This window comes from Podarcis pityusensis, assembly GCF_964106645.2.
Source record: "Podarcis pityusensis genome assembly, chromosome: 7".
NCBI classification, from domain to species: Eukaryota; Metazoa; Chordata; class Lepidosauria; order Squamata; family Lacertidae; genus Podarcis; species Podarcis pityusensis.
Window position 1 is genome coordinate 17,136,292 of NC_138031.1, and position 24,982 is coordinate 17,161,273.

General features: G+C 40.7%; 1 protein-coding gene across 1 annotated transcript; it reads left to right on the top strand.

The window, feature by feature from the left end:
- The first annotated feature begins 4,820 nt into the window (after positions 1-4,820).
- Positions 4,821-24,152, top strand: RAD21 (RAD21 cohesin complex component). The gene is made up of 14 exons (XM_081013000.1): positions 4,821-4,983; positions 9,134-9,301; positions 10,392-10,521; positions 11,211-11,310; positions 11,877-11,983; positions 13,999-14,202; positions 15,121-15,246; positions 16,110-16,232; positions 16,914-17,137; positions 17,782-17,926; positions 18,237-18,388; positions 19,598-19,747; positions 21,387-21,470; positions 22,366-24,152. Exons 2-14 carry the CDS (start codon positions 9,158-9,160, stop codon positions 22,555-22,557), a joined length of 1,881 nt encoding a protein of 626 aa, XP_080869126.1. The 5' UTR covers positions 4,821-4,983; positions 9,134-9,157; the 3' UTR covers positions 22,558-24,152.
- Positions 24,153-24,982: the final 830 nt, after the last annotated feature.

Consider the following 24,982-nt stretch of genomic DNA (forward strand, 5'->3'; position numbering starts at 1 on the left):
AGCTTTCAAGAATGTTCCCTATTTTCTGGTAACTGTCGTTTTTAAATTAGTCCCTGTTTTCTTCCAATTTGTTGCCCTTTAAAAACATTGTTATGTGTTCTTCATTTCCTTCCCCAATTAGAAATACATAGAAATATATTTCACCATAGTGTCTGCTGTTAGATGCTAGCTGTTGATGGGCAACTTACTGTTGTTTTAGAGTATGGCATCTACTTTTACATACCCTCCAACATTTCTCCGGTGAAAATAGGGACATCCTATTCTATTATTATTAATATTATTATTACATCTCACCCATCTGACTGGCTTGCCCCAGCCACTCTGGGTGGCTTCCAACAAATAAAAAAAACATAATAAAATATCAAACATTTAAAAACTTCCCTTCAGATGTCTTCTAAAGGTTGTATCTCCTTGGCTCGGGGGGGGGGGGTCACATAACTCCATACTCTCCAACATTTCTCTAATGAAAATAGGGACATCCTAAGGACCTAAGGAAAAGCAGGACATTCTAGGATCAAATAAGAAATTGGGGCAACTTCTGTAAATCTGGGACTGTCCCTGGAAAATAGGGACAATTAGAGGGTCTGCTTTTATTTTTATATTATTTAAATATAATATATTATTATTTAAATATAAAATCCAGTGACCGCAAGACGGCACAAATGGCTCTCCCCCACACCTCTGTTTTATTCTCACAACAACCCTGTAAAGCAGGTCAGGATGAGAACTGTGGCAGGCCCAAGGTCACCCAGCAAGTTTCATGGTTGAGTGGAGATTTGAACCCTGCTCTCCCAGGGTCCAGCACTCTAACCACTACACCACACTTGCTCTCAATACTCTCGTGGTTCTTTATCTTTAAACCAAGAGAGTGCTTTCCTTTGGCTAGAAGTACACATGGCCATCTTAACTGTGGTCTCTTAGCTGGCTGCTTGCCATTTTTCTACAGTGAATTTCACAGTCTTATCACACTATCTTTAAATTCAGTCAAAGCTTCAGATTTCACACAAAGTCCCCAAGGTCTTTTGTAGCCCTGAATAATCTTATCAGCAGCAGCTTGGAACAGCCAGAGCAAGGTCTCTTCAACAGTTACTGAAAGGCTCTATCTGATGCAACCTCTGACTCAGACGGAACAACAGATTTTGCTGAAAGAGTTTGTCAGAAAATGCCAAAATCCTGCAAGTCTTTCAGCAAACTAGAACTGTTTGTGTCCATCAGATCACTGGGGTCCCAAGCATTTTCAATAAAATATCCTGATCCATTTCCTACAATCCCCCTTTTCTCTTCTCTGTTGCTCACCCTACAGAACGTGCAAATGCAACTGATGTGCAGCTTTCAAGAGTAAATATCAGGTTTAGGGTTCCCAACAGGAATTTGGGAAACATGAAGCAAAGAAGAAGAGTTTAGCTCTTTCCTGCTGCCTTGATGTGCCAGTGTGGTATATCAGCCATTGAAGCCTTTCTCAGCCTTGAGTCCCTAAATGTTGTTGTGCTACAACTCCCATCATTCTTAGCCAGCATGGCCAGTGGTCAGGAATGATGGGAGTTGAATAATATCTGGGGACCCAAGGTTGAAAAAAGCTGGTGATGGTTGGATGTAGGCCTGGGAGACCTGCTCAGCCATAAAACTTGCTGGGTGACCTCGGTCCAGTCACAGTCCCTCAGTCTAAGCTATCTCACAGAGGTTTCTGCACACATAGCATCCACCATTCAGGCCAGAAAGATGCATAATTAATTCAAGAGGGGACTGTGGCCAGGGGTGGGTCCTGGGGGCCAGATAAAGAGACCTGGAGGGCCACATAGCACCCTGGCTGCCGTGTTTTAGTCCAGAGTTCTACAGACAGATGGGAGTGCAGTCCCTGAATCAGTAGACATGGGCTTATTTCAGATTAATGTTCACTGCAGGCATTACTCTGACATATTTCTAACCAAAGACTGTTGCATGCATTACCAGCCTGAAATGCAGGCAAATTCAGGTCAATGTTGGTTGTTGGGGAAAATGCATACAAATTTAGCATTTCATAAGAACCGAAAGGATGGATGCAGGAGAGATACGGATTGTGGTTGCCAAGGTGTGTAGCCCCGCTTCCCAAACCAGCAGCGGGAGCGCAATGGATAAACATGAGTGTGTACTCAGCCATATACCCCACGATGTGTGTTTAGGTCTGCAATCCCATACCCAATTAACTGAGGAAGAAGACCTATTTATCAATGGGACCCCACTTCTGATAATATATAGGACTGGAGTGTAAGACAGAATGTTTGTAGCACATGCTTAATAGCATTTCCCCATTTATTAGGGTAGACAGATTAATGGAGCTCTCAGCTCCAAGTCCATCCGTTTTAGGGATTTGTGGCCCCTAAGCAATTCATAATGTATGGCAACCAAACTGGGTAGCCTAATGGAGTCTCTGATGGTATTTATAGCTGGTGGTATACCTAAAGCTAGACCTGTTTGAGGGCAGAGTTTGGGATGGGGCACAGCCTTCAGCAGCCTGAAAATAATGAGCTTTCATATTTTCAAAAAGGAACTTTTAGCTCTTGACACTGTGAAAATAGCCGCAAAATATATGGACACTGCTGTGAGCAATCTCAGAAGTCAGATGGGGTAGAGCAAGTTCTCTAACGATCCTGGGTTCTCCATAACGAACAGAAACAGAATACACAATGCAGAATAAGCAAACATATCAAATAAACTCATTTTACATAACTGTTAAGTTTCTGTGGGCCAGGTGTTTTATCTGAGGCAGGTGGGGGCCTAGGCAAAATGCATGCCTACTCTCCATTGGTTGAAGATGCATGAAATGAGTTTTAATCCTGAAACTCTTGAAATTCACTGCAGAATTGCTTTGTGACATGCTTGTAGTGGACTGCTTGGATAATCTCGGTGAATATGGTGTACTTTGTTTCTTATTATCTAGTCACCTTGATATGTTTTGTTTCTCTTTGCTTGTTCTCATAATATGCTATTTGGTTCCTGTGAGTTTGTTTTTCAGTTGCTTATACTGGGAACCCCTTTTGCTGCGTATTTTGAAAGGACAGCGTCTTCCTCCGCATCTGTGGGCAAGAGGCTAGCACGATGCAGTGCCACACACAGTTCTGTTCTTTGACATCTATATGCTTCACTCTGTGTAAAGGAAGGGCCAGCCCTGGCACTGGGTCAACGAATTGTCCAGATCTCCATCTTTCCATAGATTGCTCAAACATAAAACCACAGGTGGTGGCTTTAAACAGCAAAAATTCTTCTGTCACCATGATCACATTTATTTCATAATTTATTTATTGACAGCTTTGTTTGACATTAGTGTGTCCAGTTTTTTGTTGTTGTTTTCTGAGCAGCAGCAGAAATTTCAGCAGGTGTGCTGCAGGAGGCCAAGTCTTGTCACCTGTCGACTCCTTGTAAAGCTGCCACTGCGTTTTACTTATCACAGAAGCCCATTTCAACATACAGTGCTACCTCGGGTTAAGAACTTAATTCGTTCTGGAGGTCCGTTCTTAACCTGAAACTGTTCTTAATCTGAGGTACCACTTAGGCTAATGGGGCCTCCTGCTGCCACCGTGCCGCCAGAGCACAATTTCTATTCTCATCCTAAAGCAAAGTTCTTAACCCGAGGTACTATTTCTGGGTTAGCGGAGTCTGTAACCTGAAGCGTCTGTAACCCAAGGTACCACTGTACTGTATTTGAGGAGTGCCTATCAAGCTGCAGGTAAGGCATGGACGGGAGTTAACATGTGAGCCAGTTGCTTTTTGTAGGGCAGCAGAAAGACAAGCAAATGAGGCAGCCTACTGGAGAATGCAGGAACTGGCGGCTCAGAGTGGAAAGTGAATGTTGGTCACCAGGACGAAAGGCAGACTAAAAAGAAAGCAGAATTATGACCTGCAGTTGTTCAGGCCCTGGAAGGCTGCATATGCCTTTATGTGACTGCATATGTGACTACATAGAAGGTAGAATCCCCCTAGGTATCACTGCAGCACTGTAGCTGGAAAAGGCTTTGCATTTTCCTTTGCAACTTTTACACCCGAAGTGAACAGTGTGATGCAGTAGCAGCAGAAAAAGAAAAGGTAATGCTATTTTAATAAGAGCTGTAAAGACAGTGGAATGGTCTCCATTCAGGAGGTTGTGGACTCTCCTTCCTTGGAGGTTTTTAGGCAGAGATTGGACGGCCAGCTGTCATGGATGCTCATCTGAGTTTCCTGCATTGCAGAGGGTTGGACTAGATGACCCTCGGGCTCCCTTCCAACTCTACAATTCCCTGATTCCTGTTATTTCTTAATAAATATATGCTTGGAGTCTTTCTGAGCAAAATAGCAAACAGGACTCCTGTGCATCTTCAAAAAAACTTGCACATGCTCAACACACACACATCAAATCCCCCAATATGCAATAATGTTTTGCAAAATGCATTTCTTTTTCTTTCCTTCTTTTTCGGAGAACAGTAACCAAACGAAGAAATACCATATACTGTACTAGAAACAAACACAAACTAGAGCTCCTCCTCCCAGGTCAATATGTGCGCATGCGCCACACTCAAGCCGCTGGCCTTCCCCACTTCCCTCACACGCTGGCCTCTACGACGGCCCCGCCCCACTATCGGTCTCTCCTACAAGCTTCCGCACCTCATTGGCCAACGTCAACCCTGCGACTGGCGCCTGCGCAAGCCTCGGCCTGTTAGCGCCGCGAGGCTCGTGCGCGCAGGCGCGCTGGGGCCCGCTCTCACTCCCCCCCCCGCCCTTCAATCTCTCCCTCGCTCTCTCCCCCCTCCCTCCATTTTTTTTAACGGTAAACATCCTGCCGATTTTTAAACGCCTGGTTTGGGCGGCAGGAAGGGGAGCGGCCGCCATCTTGTTTGTTTGAGTGTCTCGCGGAAGGGGGGGGTGAGGGGGAGACGCGAGGAAAGGGGCAGCGGCGGCGGCGGCGGGTGGCCACCCTCACCCCAGCGCTCATCCGTGGGGCCCGCTGCCCTCGGCGGCCGCGCAGGAATCGAGGTAAGGGGCCGGAGGCGGGCGGGGAGGGCCGTCAACTCTTCTGGGAACGGGGAAGAGGCCTAGGCTCGGGCCCAGGTAGGTGCCCGTGTGAGGAGAAACCGCTGCCGCTGAGGGAACCGCCTGGCTTAGCCGGGAAAGAGCCGCTGAGGGCCGAGAGGAGGGAGGGAGGGAGGGAGGCGGCCTTGGCTGCCTTTCGGCCTCCGCCTGACGGGGGAACAAGCCCGCCTTCGCCTCCGACGTCGCCGCAGCGTGTTCGGAGAGGCTCGGCAGGGAAGGAGGAAGCCTTTCCCCGCCTCTGCCCCTCGAGTCTCTTCTCGCCCCTGGCTCGGCGCGCGCCTCGTTCCCCCGTTTCATCGAAGGCGGTGGGCGCCGTTGTTTCGAAGAAGAAGCCCCTTGCGCGGCGCAAACGGTTGCAAAAGGAGGTCTCGAGCCGCAGAAAATTGGGCTGTGTGTTTTGGGGTTTTTTTGCTTCCCTATGGTCTGCTTAAAAGAAAAAGGAAAAAATTACTACGATCCAGTCGCCCCCCCCCCCCCCATTGAAGATAGGACAAGGCTCGCAACTTACGGACGGATTGCTTGCAGATTTTGCCTGGACAAGTGTAAAGATATTTTGAATGCGTTTATTAAATATATATATCTATATAACTTTCTGTAGCTAGATGTCCATCTCAGCTTATAAAAAAACCATATATGTGTTTGGGTAATAACTAAGTAACACTTAGTTACTTAGACTAAGTAACACTTCATTACTTAGACTGGCATATATGCAATTGTTGTTTGCACGTAGTGATATAATATATCCCCCCCTTTTCCTCTTCATGTGCTTTTTTTTTTTTTAAAAAAAGTTCATTTAAGTGAAAAATCGAAAGGCTGCAATCCAGTCCACGGTAAGAGCGAGCCCCATGCAACTCCGTTGAACACGTCTGAGTAAATAGGTATAGGGCTGTGCTGGAAACTTTTTGTTCATAATGGTGTTAACTTGTGTATGTTTTTAATTCTCCTCCTGCGCTTTGCCCAGCATTGTAATATTATGATTCCTTTCATTGTAAAAAGGGGGGCAAAGATGGCCTCACATAGTACATATCCACAGGTTGAATTTACTGTTGGTGCTTAAGAGGGTGAGATATTAATTGATGCCTAGGAAAAGAAGGACCGTGACAGCTGGAGGTTCTGCTATCAGGCAGCTCAGCTTCCTAAAATGTTTGGATTGTGTGGGAGCGATTGGGAGACAGACCAAGGCCATGGGAATCTCATGTGTGTTTCCAGAGTTGAGTGATTTCCTCAGCTGGTATCCCATGGCAAGGCACAGTCATCTGTTAAGCTTGTAATTTCAGGATGAAGAGGATTCTTGCATATATGAATTTACAAAGAGTTAGACTGTCCAGGCAGTGTAGTGTATTGGCAAGTGTGTTAGATTGTGACCTGAGAGACCAGGGTTTGGATCCCCACTTGGCCATGAAGCTTGCTGGGTAATCTTGGGCCAGTCACCATCTCTTAGCCTAACCTACCTCCCAGGGTTGCTGTGAGGATGAAGTGGGGAGAACCAACAGTGTAAGAAACAGGGATATGAAAGCTAGGAGCTAAATGGCACCTTAAGTCTAGGTTATGGGCGCAACAACAGAATGTCTAGGTACGCTTTTTTTCTAACAAGAATACAAAGCTGAAAATGAATGAACTGCAGCTAAAATATTCTGTTCATTTTTCACATGGTCTAGTCCTTCCTTTGGCCACCTGCTAATATTCTTAAGAGGGTCTCTTTTCCAATCTTCAGAGAATAGCTGGAAGTGGGGAGGCAGAAAAACTTCCTCCTTTCCTTCCACTCTGCAGTTTTAATCTGAAATCTTAGTGCCCTCAGAGCTCAGAAACTACTCACACTAATGAAATTCGCTTTTTGCAAAATACGCCCAGAACAGTGGGAATTTCGAACACTGAGAACCATGTACACCACCTTGAGCTTCTTGGAAGATTAAGGTGGTATATAAATTAAACTAACACACAAACATTTCCTAATAAAGGAGAAGTGTTGACAAACATTCTTGGTCACTGGCAGTGGAGAGAACTTGCATCTGGAAGGACAAGTAATGTCAAAGGTCATTTAAGTCAAATTCCTGTGGTACGAGAATTTCAGGCTTGTTGGATTCTTTATTATTAGGATTACAGCAGGCTTGATAGTTTTCATCCCACTATTGCAGTGCCAGAGATCCTCTTCCCATCTTGAAGACATGAAAGTAGGAGTTTATGGATAGCATTCACTGAAGCAGCAAAGCATGCCCAGCTGTGGATTTAGTAATCTTTTTCTGAAAAGTACCTAACATGATAGTAATCCTTATTGGGTCACAGAGGTGGAATAACTGTATATCAGTGGCTGGCAACTATTATTTGAATGGAGTTCTTAATTGCATGAAGTTTTTCCTAAGGGGAACACCTGATTTTTCTCAGCCAGAGGATATGTACTAGGGAGAAGATTGTGGTTGCTTTACTCCTAGTTGTTTTATTGCTGTCCTGCACAATGCTGGCTTATGTCATTTGAACCCAAACTTTTGGTTTAGCTCTCTAGTCAAACATAAGTTATAATAAAGTTTGTCTGAGAGTTCACAGGATGCGGTTGGTTTCAGATAGCTAAACCATGAGCCCAGATTGAAATGATACACTAAACCAAACTATGGCTTCACTCAGTGTAGTAGCAAAATGATAAGGAAAAGCAAAATGGCTTCAATCTCTCGGAGTTCGTTTGTTTATGCTAAGTCATGGTTTGGCTTAGCGTGATGTGTGAATGAGGCATAATAATTTCAGTATTCCTAAAGAGTAGTGTTTGTGTGTAGTTCATATAAACATATTATTGTTTTCTGGGTATAAAGCCTCTTGTGTTCCATTCACACTTCAATCAGTGTGTGGAGGGAGACAGAATCACACCCACCGATTTCCATCTATGTAGGTTTAGTAGATTAGGATGGACTTCATATATAGGCACAGCTGTACATGCAGTTGGAAACTACTAGTTTTCCTGATCCCAAGTACAAACCATACATAAAACATGTTTTCACCATGTGCTCAATATAGCAAATGGAGAGCAGTCAGCTGATGAAGTGAGGGAGGATCAGTGGCTAAAATCTCACTCCCACACTTTGGTAGAATGTGTACAGAATATGAGAAGAGGGCTACTGTTATTGAGGGAAAAGTTTATATCTGGTTGTTGTTGAAAATTCTCTCTGCTGCTCCCAGTTGCTGGAAGGGAACAAGTCCTGGGGTTGATAGTGTTGCTATTGCTGTCACAGTAATGAGAGTTTGTCTATAATATGCAGTTAAGAAAAGTGGAGCAAGCAAGTGAAATCATAGCAATATTGGTATTTTGGGGGCTAGCAGATGCAGTTGCAGACTAGTTGCTGTAAATTGTTTGACTTAATGAAATGTGCATTGTATTTCAAGGCTTGCAGTTAACTACATAGTTTGCAGAAGACTTTTGCGAAAGGAAGAATAATATGGACTCATACTGAAGTTTGCAAATGTATTTCTTCATACTGGGTTAGGGAAACAGTTCTGGAGGTTTAAACTAATTAAGATTCTTGCTGTACTTGTTACCTGATAGTTGTTGTGCTACTGGAATGAAATTAATATAATAACTGAAGCAGAAAGATCTCAATTCTGCTTTTTGTCTCTACAACTGAGAGGTTCTGGTATTTTAGCATAGTGCCTTGAAGTTTGTTTGTGGGGCATCACATGGCTTGTTTCATGAGGAAACAAGCTTAAGGAACTACTTGATGCAACCTGCTACCTGACAATCCTGTGCACAGTAGTGCTCCAAATTCATGGTTGGTATATGGCAGTGTTGGCCAAACTTGGGTCTCCAGCTGTTTTGGGACTATAATTCCCATTATCCCTGACCACTGGTCCTGTTAGCTAGGGATGATGGGAGTTGTAGTCCAAAAACAGCTGGAGTTTGGCCTGGTGTGGTGTTTCTAGAGAGCATGTTCCCAGGTGTCATGTCTCATAACCCTATTGTACAAAGGTACAAAGTGGCCCTTATATAGGTAAATCCATGGCGGCTTTTGCTGCTAAACAGAAAACATCTATACCTCTACAAAATAACTTGCAAGAATTAATCTGTTTCCTTTTTGTTGCATGATATTTATTTACTTGTATTTCTTTACAGGTTGTGGCATAGACAGTTGGCACAATGTTCTACGCTCACTTTGTTCTGAGCAAGCGAGGGCCGCTAGCCAAAATCTGGCTGGCGGCCCATTGGGATAAGAAGCTAACCAAAGCCCATGTGTTTGAATGCAATTTGGAGAGCAGTGTGGAAAGCATCATCTCGCCTAAGGTATTACAAAAGTAATAGCATTTTGTTTAGAGATAATAGGATTCTGTGTTTTTCATGTGCTATCAGAAGTGTTGATATAAAAATGCATTCATTCAGTTGCTGCTTCATTGAACTTGGCATTAACTGCTTTGCTATATCAGACCAACATACACTTAGTCCAGTGTCTTGTTTCCAGTTGTAACCAGGCAGGTGCTTCTGGGCACTCAGTTTAGGGCATGAATGACATGTTTCATTCTCTTTTCATTTGCCCACAGCATCTGGCATTCAGAGGTATATTTGCTTCAACAAAGAGATATCATTTATCTATCATGACTAGGAATTGTTGTAGACTTCCTATATGCAGAATGAGAAACTGATCCTACATGCAGGATGAAGTTTAGTTCATACTTGCTTTGAATCTCATCTATGCTTGTGTTGCTTACTTTACTGTTGATGTTCTATGTTCACAACCTACATTGCTTTAATTAACTGCCAATTGTCTTCAATAAAATATACCAGGTACTATATTATCCAGGCAAGATGGCATCATGTAAACTGGCTATTTTAGCTAATTATTCTCGTAATTCATTGTTCAGGTACTGATCCTCTTCTGGATGCTTCTGCAAGTTTTTTTGTCGGTCTTTCTGAAATACATATTGCTAAAAATAGTAATAGAACTTCTTTGATATTAAAGCCACATAAATTTACAAGCCCAAGCTTGTGGATACCAGTTTAAGTAATTTGTGGTACATCAATAGTTGAATTGGTGAATGGGTAGAATTCATGCTCAGCCAGGTTACAGAAAGTAATCCCTACCTGCTTGCTGGAAAATGATCATTAGTCATCACTGACACTGTGTGTGACTATTTGCATGTACAAACAAACAAAAATATTGGTGAAGTTTGTACTGAATTTCTAAGAGAAACATCATAACATGGTTTTGGAGATCCAGGAAGGACAGTCTTGCAAAGTACTTCTTGAAGTTATCAATATTTTTGACAGCAAAAAGAAGTTCCAACTTGTGTGCTTGAGGAGTTATCTTTCTCCAAAAAAATTGTTTCTCCATCAGATATGATTGACTGCTGCATACTAACTATAAGTAAATTTTCAGGTGAAGATGGCTCTTCGGACTTCAGGACATCTTTTACTGGGAGTCGTTAGAATTTATCACAGGAAAGCTAAATATCTCCTTGCAGATTGTAATGAGGCATTCATTAAGATCAAGATGGCTTTCCGTCCAGGTATTTGCTGCATAATTGCTATTCACAAAGTTACTGCTCTTACATAAAGAGCAAATTGCTCTGGAATTTAGTACAGGCAATGACCGATTTTATATGTGCTTCATATGGGCACGACTGCGCATTGTGGTGACCTTGAAGTGGCCAAAAAAGGGGATGGCTCGGGCTTATGTGTGGTCTGCTGTCGTGTGTGATGACCTGGAGTGAAACCCCCACGCAAATTGGGGGTTGCTTGTATTACAGCAGCATTTACTTGTTTTACACATTTTTCACTTTTCATAGCCTGTTTAAATTTGCCTTCCTTTCCATGCTTAAGTAGGAGTAAGGCCTTTTGCATATTGGAATATTTTATAAGTAGGATTGTTTCCTAAGTTATTACCCAGTGAAATTCTCCAGAGGCATATTTATTTAGGTGCTCTTCTTGTAGCTACAAATACGTTGCCACACAAATAACTCAGTGGGCTCATAGAGTTAAAGGAGGTTTCATGTGGAACCTTTAAAGACCCAATAGTGTGTGAGCACATGATGCGTCACCATAACAGAAAATACTACTTAAAGAGCAGGTTTTATTTCATTTGATGGAATAGTTCATTGGCTAAAAAGACTCCTGCCACAATAAATTCCATGTGCCAAGATGGTTGTTTCTTGTTTAAAAGTATCACCTTACGAATTTTATAACACTTCTTTTTCAGGTGTGGTTGATTTGCCGGAGGAAAATAGAGAAGCTGCATACAATGCTATCACCTTACCTGAAGAATTCCATGATTTTGACCAACCCTTGCCAGATTTAGAGTAAGCTGCTTTGTCTTCTGCTGTTTGCTAGAACTGTTATCCATGAGAATGTATGGTTTTTGATATTTTCTCATATTCCTCTAATTGTGTTATGTGTAAGCACTTGAACCCTGTAAGACACACAGATGCCTCAGCTAAGACTGCTTTGTGGGAGGCTGACCACATGCCAAATTCTCAATGTACTACAGTTGCATGTGGTTCATTTGTCTTTTAAATTGTATAGTTGGATAGCTACCACGTTTCTAAACCTGCTGTAATGATACAAACTGTTGAATGCATAGTGCTTTTTGTACCCAGGCTACTTTCAGAATGTATCCTTGTAGCATTCTTGTATATTCCTTATTTTATGGTGCCAATATTTTAACTAAAATCTTTCAAACATTTAAATAATTGTGTCTGAAGACACTTGTAACTACTTTTAAAAACATAAGTTGATCAGAAAAGTAAGTCTCTTTGTAGTACTAATTTGGTAAACCTGATCTGTAATTAAGCTTTACTACTTATTATTTGTGTTTTGAGATGGTTTCAAACTGAAGATCTTTCTCTCTTTTTTTGTTCTTTCAAAGTGATATTGATGTGGCTCAGCAATTCAGTTTAAATCAAAGCAGAGTGGAAGAAATTACAATGAGAGAAGAAGTGGGAAACATCAGTATCCTTCAGGATAACGACTTTGGTAAAGTATAACTTTTGTTCTTAAATGTATATGTGGCAATTGTACTACAGTTTTACATAAAGTTACCACAGAAGCAGTTAGTATAGTGTTGTGGTAGTTTGCTCGGCTCTGTCTTCCCTTAGCTGGAAAAAAGAAAGAAAACTTATTGACTATTTTAGACCAGTAGAGAAAGCTGACCAGGTTTAGGCCTCATTGGAGTAAGTAGACAAAAGTCACCTAGAACAAAATGGACCCAAGAACGCAATGATCTGTCCAACAACCTTAAATACAAATCCAGACTGATTGTGATCAAGGTAACTTAAGAAAGGCTTTTTCAAGCACATTTTGCAATGGCTTTAGCAACAAGCTGGAATATGATAATTAAGCCTCTGGAAACAAAAATGATTCAGTTTGGAATACACCTTGATGACATGGCTACCTGTGCCTCAGAGGTGCTTGACATTGGCTTGCAAAAAAATGAAGAACTAGTGTTTCTCAGAAAAGAGAACAAGATTATAAAAGAAAAGCTTGAAGAAATGGAAAACAGAAGTAAGCTGGAAATACCTGCTTTTGCTTGATTCTGGAGTGAGCAGAGGATCATTTCCCTTCCATGGCTACTTTTATTGCTGTTTGGTTGATTTCCATCATTTCTGATTTTGAAAGCTTGGTCATGAACGTTGAGTCTCTCAGAGCACTTACTGCCAAACTGAAAGGTGCTGCTCCTTCCAGGGACATTCTTGAGATTTAGCAAAACGTTAAAACCTGACAGATGACCATTCAATCTCTGCTTAAAAACCTCCAAGGAAGGAGAGTCCACAACCTCCTGAAGAGTGAGTCCACTGCACTGTCAAGTGACTCTTACTTTCAGAAAGTTCTTCTTGATGTTTAGTCAGTCATTAGGACTGTCAGCACGAGGTGCCTGCATTATGCTGATGATACTCGGCTTTGTTTCTCCATAACATCTGAATCAGGAAAGGCCCTGCAGTCCCTCACCATTGCCTGGACACAGTGGTGCAATGGATGAGGAAAAACAAGCTAAGCTTGGATCCTGGTGAGATGGAGCCACTGAACCTCCAGTGACAGCTGGTTCCAGGAGCACCCCCAAATTGCTAACCTCTTCAGTGGCTAGAAGTGCCTTTTACCAGCTGCAACTGGTTTGACATTGCTGGACCACGAAAGCCTTGCCACAGTAGTTCATGTCTTCTTGTGTTGGTTACTTCAAGACTGGATTATCCCACTTGATCCAGAAGCTGCAGTTGGTGCAGAATACTGCAGCACAATTGTTGACAGGAATGAGGCCTTGCCGGCATATAACACCTGTGCTGAAGGAACTGCACTGCTGGGTCCAGTTTATGAGATTGCCTTACGCCACATGTGCCCACTTGATTGCTTCGATCGGTGGAATCGTCACTACTAAAAGTGCCACATAATACCCATTCCACATTTGTAAGAATGCTACCATTTACTGTGTCAGCAGCTATACTTTGAAACTCCCTGCCTGTTGAGATCAAGCAGGACGTCTGCTAAAAGCATCATTGATTAGACAAGTTCACCTAGATGTTTAGAATGTTGAGGTGGTTTTATATCAGTTTTAGTATTTTAACTTTTGTGTGTATATATATATATAGGTATGGCGGTAAACAAGCTTCTTTGAGGGGTTTTTTCTACAATCAAGTGGTATATACATTTTATGAAATAAATAAAATAAAACCACTAGCTTAAAAATAGTATCCTTAAATGCAAAAGCCATGGGAGGCATTATTAAACCTAAAAGAATTACCATCTATGTTAAGGACATTAGCCCGCAAACTGTAACGTTGCAAAAAATACATAAATATTAAAAGGTCATTTCTGTTGCCATAAAGAATCCACTGACCAATTTCAACACCGTATTAAGAGTATTTATGCCATTCAGTAGCAGTAGGATTAAAATTAGAAGTAGAGGATTTTATAAATTGTAGCATACTAATATTGTATTAGCAGTTGAGGGTCTTTTTCAATGTCACTTGCATTTATGATGACTGCTTTTATAACAGGTGATTTTGGAATGGATGATCGTGAAATGATGAGAGAAGATAGTGCATTTGCGGATGACATGTTGGATAGTACTAGTGCTTCCAACCTTCTGCTGGAACCTGAGCAGAGCACCAGTCACCTTAATGAGAAATCTAATCACTTGGAGTATGAAGATCAGTACAAAGATGACAATTTTGGAGAGGGAAATGATGGTGGCATCCTGGGTATGTTGGTAATTCATATGTCACCCTACATAATTTAAGGGGTCCAACCTTGTGTGAATTTTGTTTTAAAGAGAATATAGTATATAAATCTTAAAGCTTGTTTGAACGTCTTGGCAGCATCACTTACTTATCCAATCCCTGAGGTTCTGATTCACTGTTTTCAAAACATAGAACTTGTGTTTATGAGATAGGACCCTACGCCTAGTTGAGAAAATACTGCTGTAGAAGACAGGCTAGCTACTGAGTGGGGTTATTGGACAGTGGCACCAGTAACTAATAGGAACATGTTTTCTGGGTTGTATGGGGAACAACTGTCCTGATGTATCCTTCTATGTATTCTTTCTGTCTTAAAGTGCAAGGACATCCTCCCCCTTGCATACATGCCATTCTTTCCTAGGCGATATTAAAAATGGATGGCTGTGGTGAACAGGGAATTTGTTTAAAATCCTGAAGATTAAGGATTCGGGTTATGTATATCATCTTGGAATGGAATTCCACAGGTGGATTCTTCAGTCCTTGCAAGCTGCTCTTGTATCATAGGCTAGCTCATGATATTGCTGCCTTTAAAAGTGTCCTTGCCACTCCCACCCCCCTTATTATGATTTTTATAAAAGTTTTTCATAATACAGTTACATATAGAAAACTACTGTAAATTTAAAAAGACAAACAGCTGCAAAAGGGAAAGAAAGAAAGAAGAACGTCTGATTTTTCCATCTGCCAGTTACATAAAAAAAAATTATTTAAGTCCAAATGTCATTCATTTCCTTTTTCAACGAAAAGCCCAAATTATTTTTATTACTAATATCAGCTGTGTTCTTTCTTTAATGTCAACTTTACCTGTAGTAATTCCCACCACTATGCCACATTTTGGTACATGGCATGTGCCTTCAATCTTAACTCTTTGAGTTGCCCTTTCAGATGACAAACTTCTCAGCAACAATGAAGGAGGCATATTTGATGACCCACCTGCTCTTTCAGAAAGTGGAGTAATGATGCCTGAGCAACCTCCGCATGATGATATTGATGATGACGATAATGTCTCAAGTGAGTGTTTAAATTAGTGTTTTAAACCGAAAAAAAATGGGAAGCGCTTCATAGACCTTCTTTTGAACTCATCTAGTCTGTACATCTTGTATGTTAATAAGCATCTTGACAGTAACTGAGAAAGCACTTCTTGCTAATGAGGCTGGAAACTAAAAGGAAGGCATATTTTAAGGGAAGGAATAATCTCCTCCACATGCAGCTGCTGGGTGACCTTGGGCTAGTCAAACTTCTTTGAAGTCTCTCAGCCACACTCACTTCACAGAGTGTTTGTTGTGGGGGAGGAAGGGAAAGGAGAATGTTAGCTGGCTTGAGACTCCTTAGGGTAGTGATAAAGCGGGGTATCAAGTCCAAACTCCTCCTCCTCCTCCTCCTCCTCCTCCTTTTCTTCTTTTCTCTCATCTCTCCCCTCACCCCCAGCAAACTGTGTCTGGTATTTCAAACCGCTTGCTGAGGAACAATAATGCCAGAGGTCTATGGTCTATTGCCTTGTGTTTTGCTTATAGGCTTCCCAGCCTTTGGCCTGATCCAGCATGCCTTATATTTCTTCTTTTTTAGTATTGCACTAATGGAATAAAGGGCAAGGGTGACGGTTTGAGTTCAAAAAAGCTGCAAGTCAGCTCCATTGCTTGGCTTACTTGCCTTTTCCTTAATTTTAGGCCTCCTACACACACACACACACACACACACACACACACACCAATTATCCTATTCTAAGCACACTGCCTGAGTGTGGGAATGTGTTGAATGGTGTGTAATTATAAATGGATGGGCAGTGTGTGAAAATTGGAAATGGGTTGAATTGTGTGAACTTCTATGCTTTTAACCATTTATTAGGAAACTCATTTTATCTCTTTGATTCGCAGTGGGTGGACCTGATAGTCCAGACTCAGTTGATCCGGTTGAACCATTGCCAACTATGACTGATCAGACAACACTGGTTCCAAATGAAGAAGAAGCTTTTGCTTTAGAGCCAATTGATATAACTGGTAAATGCTGGATTCTATTTTCACTTTTGTACTAGAATAATCTTGACTGAAGAATTTCCATGTTGGCCTTTTGTGTCAAAAACAGGAGCCTTGTGGCATATTAAAAACTAATTTATTTTGATATAAACATGGTGGATGCCTGGTTGACTTTACTGAGAGTGAAAAAAGCTGTTTTTATTTATTATTTTTAATTTCAAGTAACAAAACATACCATACCATCCTTTAATTAAACCTGCATACCCTGTGTATGTACATACATACAATTCACACAGGCAAACAAACAATACCAGCAGCTTGTGCTTGTTGACCTTGATAAAATACATCCTTTTTAGTCAGTGGTCAGGATTATGCTGATACTCAGTCCCTGGTGTATATGGTATTAACTGCGAGTGATACCTTAATACTATTTAGCGCTGACAAGTCTTAAGAGAAATCTTTTTTTTTTTTTAAAGGTTTTATACTGTCCTACATCTGGGGAGGAGCTTCTAACGGAAGCTGCAGTTTCTTTGTGTGAATTTAGTTTCACTTTTCAGTGAGAGCGAGATGTGTCCACGTTCGGGAACTCCTGAGCAGCACAGTACTTGTAAAGAATCCTAAAGTTGTTAATGGTGTGACCTGATTCTAAGTATGACTATTTTTGCCGATTGAGTGGTGTTAACAGATTACTTTTTTCTTGACCAGTTAAAGAAACAAAGGCAAAAAGGAAGAGAAAGCTGATTGTGGACAGCGTAAAAGAACTGGACAGCAAAACTATAAGAGCCCAACTCAGTGACTACTCTGATATTGTCACTACACTGGATTTGGCACCTCCTACTAAGAAGTTAATGATGTGGAAAGAGACTGGGGGTGTTGAAAAACTTTTCTCTCTTCCTGCTCAGCCTCTGTGGAATAACAGGCTGTTGAAGGTAAACCAAACTTAGGGAAATATATTTTAAAATAACATGTAAAGGTAAAGGGATTCCTGACATTTAAGTTCAGTCACGAACGACTCTGGGGTTGCGGCGCTCATCTCGCTTTACAGGCGTTTGTCCGCTTCTGCAGACAGTTATTCCGGGTCATGTGGCCAGCATGACTAAGCCGCTGCTGGCAAAGCCAGAGCAGCCACGGAAATGCCGTTTACCTTCCTGCCAGATACCTATTGTATCTACTTGCACTGGTGTGCTTTCGAACTGCTAGGTTGGCAGGAGCTGGGACTGAACAACAGGAACTCACCCTGTTGCGGGGCCTTGAACTGCCGACCTTCCAATCGGCAAGCCCAAATAGTACAGTGGTTTAAACCACAGCGCCACCCGCGTCCCTAAAAATAACAGTTATCCTAGGCTAAATACACCATAGCATATCATACATTGCAAATGGCAAGTTCATAAGAATTGTTTTTGTATTTAACTTTATATGTGCGTGCTTGCCATTTTGCTTAAAATCATTTTCATAAAATTTTGTATCTTTCTGGTCTTAATACTAAATCACCTGAAGTGGCTTGGCTGCAAAGGCTATTCAAAGTGCTGCTGTTCCACATGTAAGACTTAACCTTTGTTTGTTTTGCTTGTAGCTTTTCACTCGCTGTCTTACACCTCTTGTACCAGAAGATCTTAGAAAGAGGAGGAAAGGTGGGGAAGCTGATAACTTGGATGAGTTCCTGAAAGACTTTGAGAATCCAGAAGTGCCCAGAGAGGAACCGCAGCGCAGTGTTATTGGTTTGTGCTTCTTTAATGGCATCCTTTCTGACCTGTAGAGGCTTATTTAACTACGTCTAAAAACTTAATAATCTTAATGCTCAATTCTTGTAGCTGCTTTAGTGTACTGGGATCATCTGAGTTTAGAGCAAAGCAATGTTCTAATCATAAACAGGAAAATGTTGAGCATTAGTATTCCCCCCCCCCCCCCCATTGAGTACATTAATCTGCAATACTCATGTTTAAAAAGTAAAGTAAAAATAGAAAGGGCTACAAACTCCTAAATGACTTTTGAGTAAGGTAGCCATTTATCATTACTTCTTTGCAATAGATGAACCCATCTTGGAAGAGCCAAGTCGTCTTCAGGAGTCCATCGTGGAAGGCAGCAGGACCAACTTGGATGAATCAGTCATGCCACCACCCCCACCTCAGACAGGTGTAAAGCGAAAGGTTGCACAAGTGGAACCAGAGCCTGTGCTACCCGTGAGTGACAATGTCCTTTTCTGCTTGCTGTTGAATCCCCAACGTTGTGCATAATTATCTTGTGAGGCGAGTCTCTCTGTTCACTTTTAGGTTTTACTAGAACATAGGGAAGAAAATGACCTGTAAACTGTGCAAGGCTCGATGTGTTGAGGGCATTCAGAAGAAGCACTATGACTCTCATGTGGAATGTTATAGGAAATAAGTGTGAATTCAAAGTATATGCTATGCTTGGCAGTATTTCAAACTATCCTCTCTGAATAATGCAGCAACTTGGGAGTAGCACTGTCCTAATTCCTGGGTTTTATCACAGTCCTCTGGAGCAGTTTTTGAAGATGAACAGTGGGGAGGGCTACAGGAGAGAAGAGAGGAGGAAGGAAGTTGTGTTGTAGAAGCAGAAGTCCACTGCATCAGTGGAACAATAGTGTTGATACTCCTCTTTTATAACTTGTTCTGCATTTGTAAGAACATTTATTGTGGCAGCATCTACACTTTGGAACTTGCTCCCTATTTAGATCAAGGAAGTGCCTTCACTGTACTCTTTTAGGCACTTGCTGAAAATATTTATGTTCCAGATGCGTAATAAGTTAATTGTATCTTTTGTAATTTAACTTGTGTATGTTTTTAAAATGCAGTTGTAAATTTGTCTTGGTTTTCTTGTTTTACAGTCTTGTAAACCGCTTTGAGGTGTTTTTTAAAAAAACAAACCCACAATCCAGTGGTGCATAAATTTTATGAAATAACAAATAAAATGGCTAGCTTAAAAGTAGTAACCTTAAATGTAAAAGGCATGGGAGCATTATTAAACTTAAAAATTACCACCTATGTTCAGGACATGAGTCCACAAGCTGTAATGTTGAAAAAAATACATAAATATTAAAAGTTTACTCCTTTTGCTATAAAGAAGGAAGCTTTCTCCACCAACTGATGTCAATACCATATTAAGAGTATGTCATTCAGTAGCAGTATGACTACAGTTGGAAGTGGAGTATTTCATATGAAATAAGTAAATAAATGACAACAAATTTGGCCATTGCAGAAAGATGTGAGCGAGAGTCATTGAAGAGATTTTAACAGAATGTGGATGCATTTATGCTTAATGCAGTATGACTATACAAAGCTTTTGAAAGTTTTAAGTTATGATATTATATACTCAATAGTTATACAGTTATCTAGTTTCAGTTGTTCTAACTTGAATGCTTCTCTCCTTAGTCTCAACCATTGCAACCAATAGAAATGCCCCCAGTGGAACTGCCTCCAGAAGAGTCTCAAAACATCTGCCAGCTAATTCCAGAGCTAGAGCTCTTGCCTGAAAAGGAAAAAGAAAAGGAAAAGGAAAAGGAGGAAGAGGAGGAGGAAGAGGTAGGTACTGAGTTGTTATAACAGGGGTGCAACACTGGAGTTTCTGTTGGCTGAGTTAATTCAATGGCCTTTACAATTTGAATACATTTGTATGCTTGGATTTTTCCTACTTTGCCCCTGAAAAGGATTACATTTACTACTTTGTATATATTCATTGCAGAATTAAGCAGACAGAAACAGGATTGTGCATATATATTTACCTGGATCTCTTATTACTTGTTGCTTCTACAGATATAGAAAAATGCTGAAGCTTTACAATCATGTGTTTGGCTGCATTTGTATGCATGAGCTGATGATCTCTCAGCTGGGTTTGAGTAACTCTTGTTTCTCGTTCTAAATGGTATATTTGAACCCATTTAAATCCCTTGTTTAATTTTGCTGGAAGGCCAGGATCTTCCTTGTGTCTCTTCTGTCTCTCCCCTCTCTCCCTCATGTAAATTTGCATCTAGTGATATGTTTGAGAAACATGAAAGAGGAAGAGGTATAGAATCATAGAATTGTACTTGGAAGGGACCCTGAGAGTCATCTAGTCCAACCTCCTGCAATGTTTCTCATGCCTCTGGGCTTGCAGTTGCCAGGCCAGTTAGTAAGTTAAAATGTGGGCAGACATTTAAACAATTTGTTCTATAGGAAGCTTGTGAAAATAATAATAATAATAATAATAATAATAATAATAATAATAATAATTTATTATTTATACCCCACCCATCTGGCTGGGTTTCCCCAGCCACTCTGGGCAGCTTCCAACAAAAGATTAAAAATACATTAAAACATCAGTCATTAAAAACTTCCGTAAACAGGGCTAAACAGTAGTAGTCGGCAGTCCCACGATCAGTGAGAGTAAGTTCTATTGAGCTTAGTGGATTTACTTCTCAGTAGAGTAGATTGTGCTGCTAATTGGACACTTGAAAAACACATCAGGTAGACACACCAAGGAAATTTCTTGTTGTTTAAAAATAATAGAGACGTAGAAATTAGAAACTGTAAATAGTTTTACCTAGAAAAGTTGAAAGAGTAGGCATGACCACTGTTCAGAAACATCACAAACCCTATCATTTTTTTCTGTAAAAGTTACATTTGTTCCTTTGAGCAGTTCTTTATTTAATTTTAGCAGTGGTACAAATTATTAATAAACCATTCTGAGACAGAAGGTGCAGAAAATCTGGTATATGAACATTTTGCAGTTATTAAATGAATTCAAAGAAGTCTCTTAATCATTTTCCTTTAACAATATTTATATGATAGCATGGTAAATATACATTAAGATCTTAGGATTTATAGTTGTGTGTACTTCATCATTGCCTAAAACAAAAAGAACTATGAAGCTCTTGTAATGATTTTCGGAGAGATTTTCAAATGTACTTCAAACTAGTTATGGAGGCAGATCTTTTGTACATGGTCTTAGCATCATATCCTAAGTTGCTCATTGTACTCTTGTTTATTCTAAATCTACAGGCAATTAATTTTATTCTGCTGTTGTACGGTTCATGCATGTAACCATAATCCATTATGGTTTCTTCATGTGCCTTTTCTTTTGTGCCCTGAGCTTTAAAGTCAAGTCAATCTGGCCTTTTAGAATAGCAGAAAAGCATCATTTTAACAGACTATCTAGCCCTATCTAAAATGTGATTGGTTGCAGGAGGAAGATGGTACAGGTGGTGACCAGGATCAAGAGGAAAGACGATGGAACAAAAGAACTCAACAAATGCTTCATGGTCTTCAGGTATGAAATGGTTTCAGTAGTAAATGAAGTGTTCCTCTGAGCGTGGCTTTTTTTGCAGATAGTACATACCTGAGTCTCCCCACACAGGCCAGCCAGGAAGCCGACGCGTAGGTCACAAATGCAACAAGCTCTTCCCATAATTGCTGTCTAATAGCTGGTGTTGTAGGAAACTTAGTATGCAGTGGGGATCCCGTGACTTAGAGATTTTAGGATCTAGCAAATCAAACTCTCTGTGCTCTTTTCTAAAACCCAAAGATTCCCTAATAAGCAGGGGATTGCTCCACTCCACATATAGTAAAGCCTCTACATAATTTGAAGCTCATGCTAATTATGCTAACATATCTGTGTTAGTATGCACTCATGTACAGAGTGGAAGTAGCACTTTCACATTCAGATACTTTTTCTGTTTTACTATTAAATATTTTATAATCTCGCCCTTGGCTGCTTGGGTTTTTGCTTGATCAGGTTTTGTTTCTGTACTTATTGGGTGGGGTCCACACATCTTGATTGGCTATGATAGCCAGAGATTGCCTCTCTGCATCAGTCTTCATCTGAGGTAGAGGGGTGGGGTCTTGACTGTTACATGTGCCCAGTTTTGACTGCTGTGGCATGTCTTCGCCCTCATCCCTTCCTTCAAGCTGGAGGTGTCGGTGGTATTGCATTTGCTAAATTGGGAGAGGCTCAGAAAGCAGCAAAATTTCTACTTTTGCTTTCTAAAATTAAGCACATGGTTAGAAAGAATCTCTAGCATTTTCAGGCTTCAGAGAATGACACATGGTCTTAGAAGAATAAGATATGTGCTTGCCAGTGATGTTCCAGTAGGTTCAATTGTGATCAAGTAGTAAATGTTTATATTAAGCTCAGAAGTAATTATAACGCTGTTTTCTGTTTTCAGAGAGCTCTTGCCAAGACTGGAGCAGAATCCATCAGTTTGCTTGAGCTGTGTAGGAATACAAACCGCAAACAGGCAGCAGCAAAATTCTACAGTTTCTTGGTACTAAAAAAGCAGCAAGCTATTGAGCTGACACAGGAAGAACCGTATAGTGACATCATTGCTACTCCTGGTCCCAGATTCCATATTATTTGAATGTTTTATTTGGCTTGCTGTATAGTTAGCATCATTAGTACTTACACATTGCCCAATGTGTAGGGCCTACAAAAGAAGAAAACTAGAGTCCATTGTCCTGTACAGTCATTTACTTTTGTGTTTTGTGTTTTTTTTCTATTACATTTTACCACTTTTGCATTTCTAGTAACTTCTGCACTGGGTGACTTGAGTTCCAGTCGCAGAGATGAGAGAAAGTGACTCAAGGACCTAATAAAGAGTGTTTCTAAAACAAATCAAAACAGATGTGTGCAATATTGGTGCATGTAACTATGACTAATACATTGTTTTACAATTATCTGCTTCGTAAGCTAGAATGCTACTCCAGAAGACCCAAAATGGCCAACCCTATTGTCTCATTACAGGTTTTTGCCAAACATGCTTAAAATGTGGTCTCTTTTCCTCATGGTAGTGAATTCTTCCGGCCCCAAATTTCTTTCAGTGTTTTATTATCATCTTCCTACTTCTGATGGTGTTCTTGGAGCTGCCAATATGAATGTTAGTGCCTGGCAGGAGTATTTGCTGTGCCATGGTATCTTTAGAATAGAGTTTAAGCAGCTCTGGGGCTAAATGTAAATGGGTGTCCTTGAAAAATATTATTTAAGTGCAAGAGACAATACATTTCTGGCATTGGATTTTACATTCCATCTCAGTGTGGTCCATTTCTGATAGCTAGCTGCAAGGATGGGGTAGTTCTGCTGTAAAGCACCAACTGCAATAAAGGGTGTTTTTTTTTTAATTGTTGATTTGAAAATAATTGAGAATTTTAAAGGCTTTTGAGAAATGCCATAATTCTGAATTAAAGGCAATTTAATTTAGGTATGCTGGTAGCTAGAAGGGTCTCAGTTTGAGCATGCTACTTTTATTTTTCCTTTTCCTTTTTTGTTTTCTTTCTTTTTACAAATGTGGCACACCACTGACCCTGAAACGACAGCAAGCTACATATGTATATTTTAGAGGCAGGAGAAACTTGCATTTATTGAACATAATCTTGTTGTGTAATAAGTATTAATAGATCTCCAGTGACCTTTACAGTTTTTGTAACAGTGTATTTCACAATAATGCACACTCCTGGAATACTGAGCGGATTTACAAATAAACTCTGATTTGATTTTACTACTTATTATCAGGACCAGGCCATACCAGAAATCATGTGACTATGTTGATGGAGACATCAACATTTTTTTTAAGGTGGGGCAAAATTACTAAAGTTTCTGACTTTAAATGTTGGCACTTTTGTGAAATGATTCTCTTCTGGAACTAAGATTTCAGTGTATACCCAAGTGTAAAATTATGTGAATGTTTAAAAATTTGCAACATGTTTTCATAATCCTTGAGAAAGTTAACTATATAAAATAGTTACTGCAGCTTTATTTTTGACATGATGTGCCTGTACAACCATGGTTTCCCCCCTTTGTACAAAGAGACATTGTAGATAACTTGAATGTTTAATTATAGAGGTCATTAGTTTCTTGTTAAACTTTGTTAGTCTGTTTTTGTTGCTTTTCAAGGTTAATATTCTTGAAAATAGTTGCTGTTATGTATAACTTTTCTAATAAAAGTTGTGTTATAAGCTATTGCATACTGATGCCCTTTCTCCGTGTGGATTGTATTTCTGGCTTCAGAGATGTCTTCCGATCTGCATGACAAAGCAGCCCTCCAGGTCCCTGATTTCCCCATCCTGTTGCATCCTTCTGTGAGCTATTCCACACTGGTGTTGGAGTTTGAAGCTAGGGTGTTCCCAACCCAATGTGTCTTTTGTGTGCTGTGCCCCTATTCTGGGTTCCAGCCAGCCATGCTCATTTCCAATATACTCTATTCCCCTAGTTTTCTGTTTGTCTCCCCACCCCAAAATCAGTCAGCAATCTTGAGTCGAAACAAAACAAAAAAATTCCTTCCAGTAGCACCTTAGAGACCAACTAAACTTGTTATTGGTATGAGCTTTCGTGTGCATGCACACAAAATACCAATAACAAACTTAGTTGGTCTCTAAGGTGCTACTGGAAGGAATTTTTTTGTTTTGTTTCTACTACGGCAGACCAATACGGCCACCTACCTGAATCTGAGTTGAGCGAGTCATCGTCCTAAATAAGTTTTATTTCTTTATTGCGCTCATCTCCCCCCTTCGCTAGTTTATTTGTACCTTTGCAACCTGCTGATACCTCCCTGTTGTTTGTGATGTTGTGATGACATTTTGGCTGCATAAGATCAGAGCTCTGCTGCATCAGACTGACACACTCCCCCATGACCAACCAGGTGTCTCTTTGAAGCCCGCAGACAGTGAATGAATGTAGGAGCCTTTGGGTGTGGTACCCAGCCTGCACCAGCAGGGTTTCACCGGCTCAGTGGGTCCTCCCCATGTGCACACATCTCCCAAATCTGCTTTGGAGGGTGTCCCCCCCACAAA

Excerpts from the sequence above, each read along its gene's own strand:
- RAD21 (XM_081013000.1), top strand. The coding sequence starts at position 9,158 with ATGTTCTACGCTCACTTTGTTCTGAGCAAGCGAGGGCCGCTAGCCAAA. Across the intron at positions 10,522-11,210 it reads CAAGATGGCTTTCCGTCCAG|GTGTGGTTGATTTGCCGGAG; the intron begins GTATTTGCTGCA and ends CTTCTTTTTCAG. Across the intron at positions 17,927-18,236 it reads ACCGCAGCGCAGTGTTATTG|ATGAACCCATCTTGGAAGAG; the intron begins GTTTGTGCTTCT and ends TCTTTGCAATAG.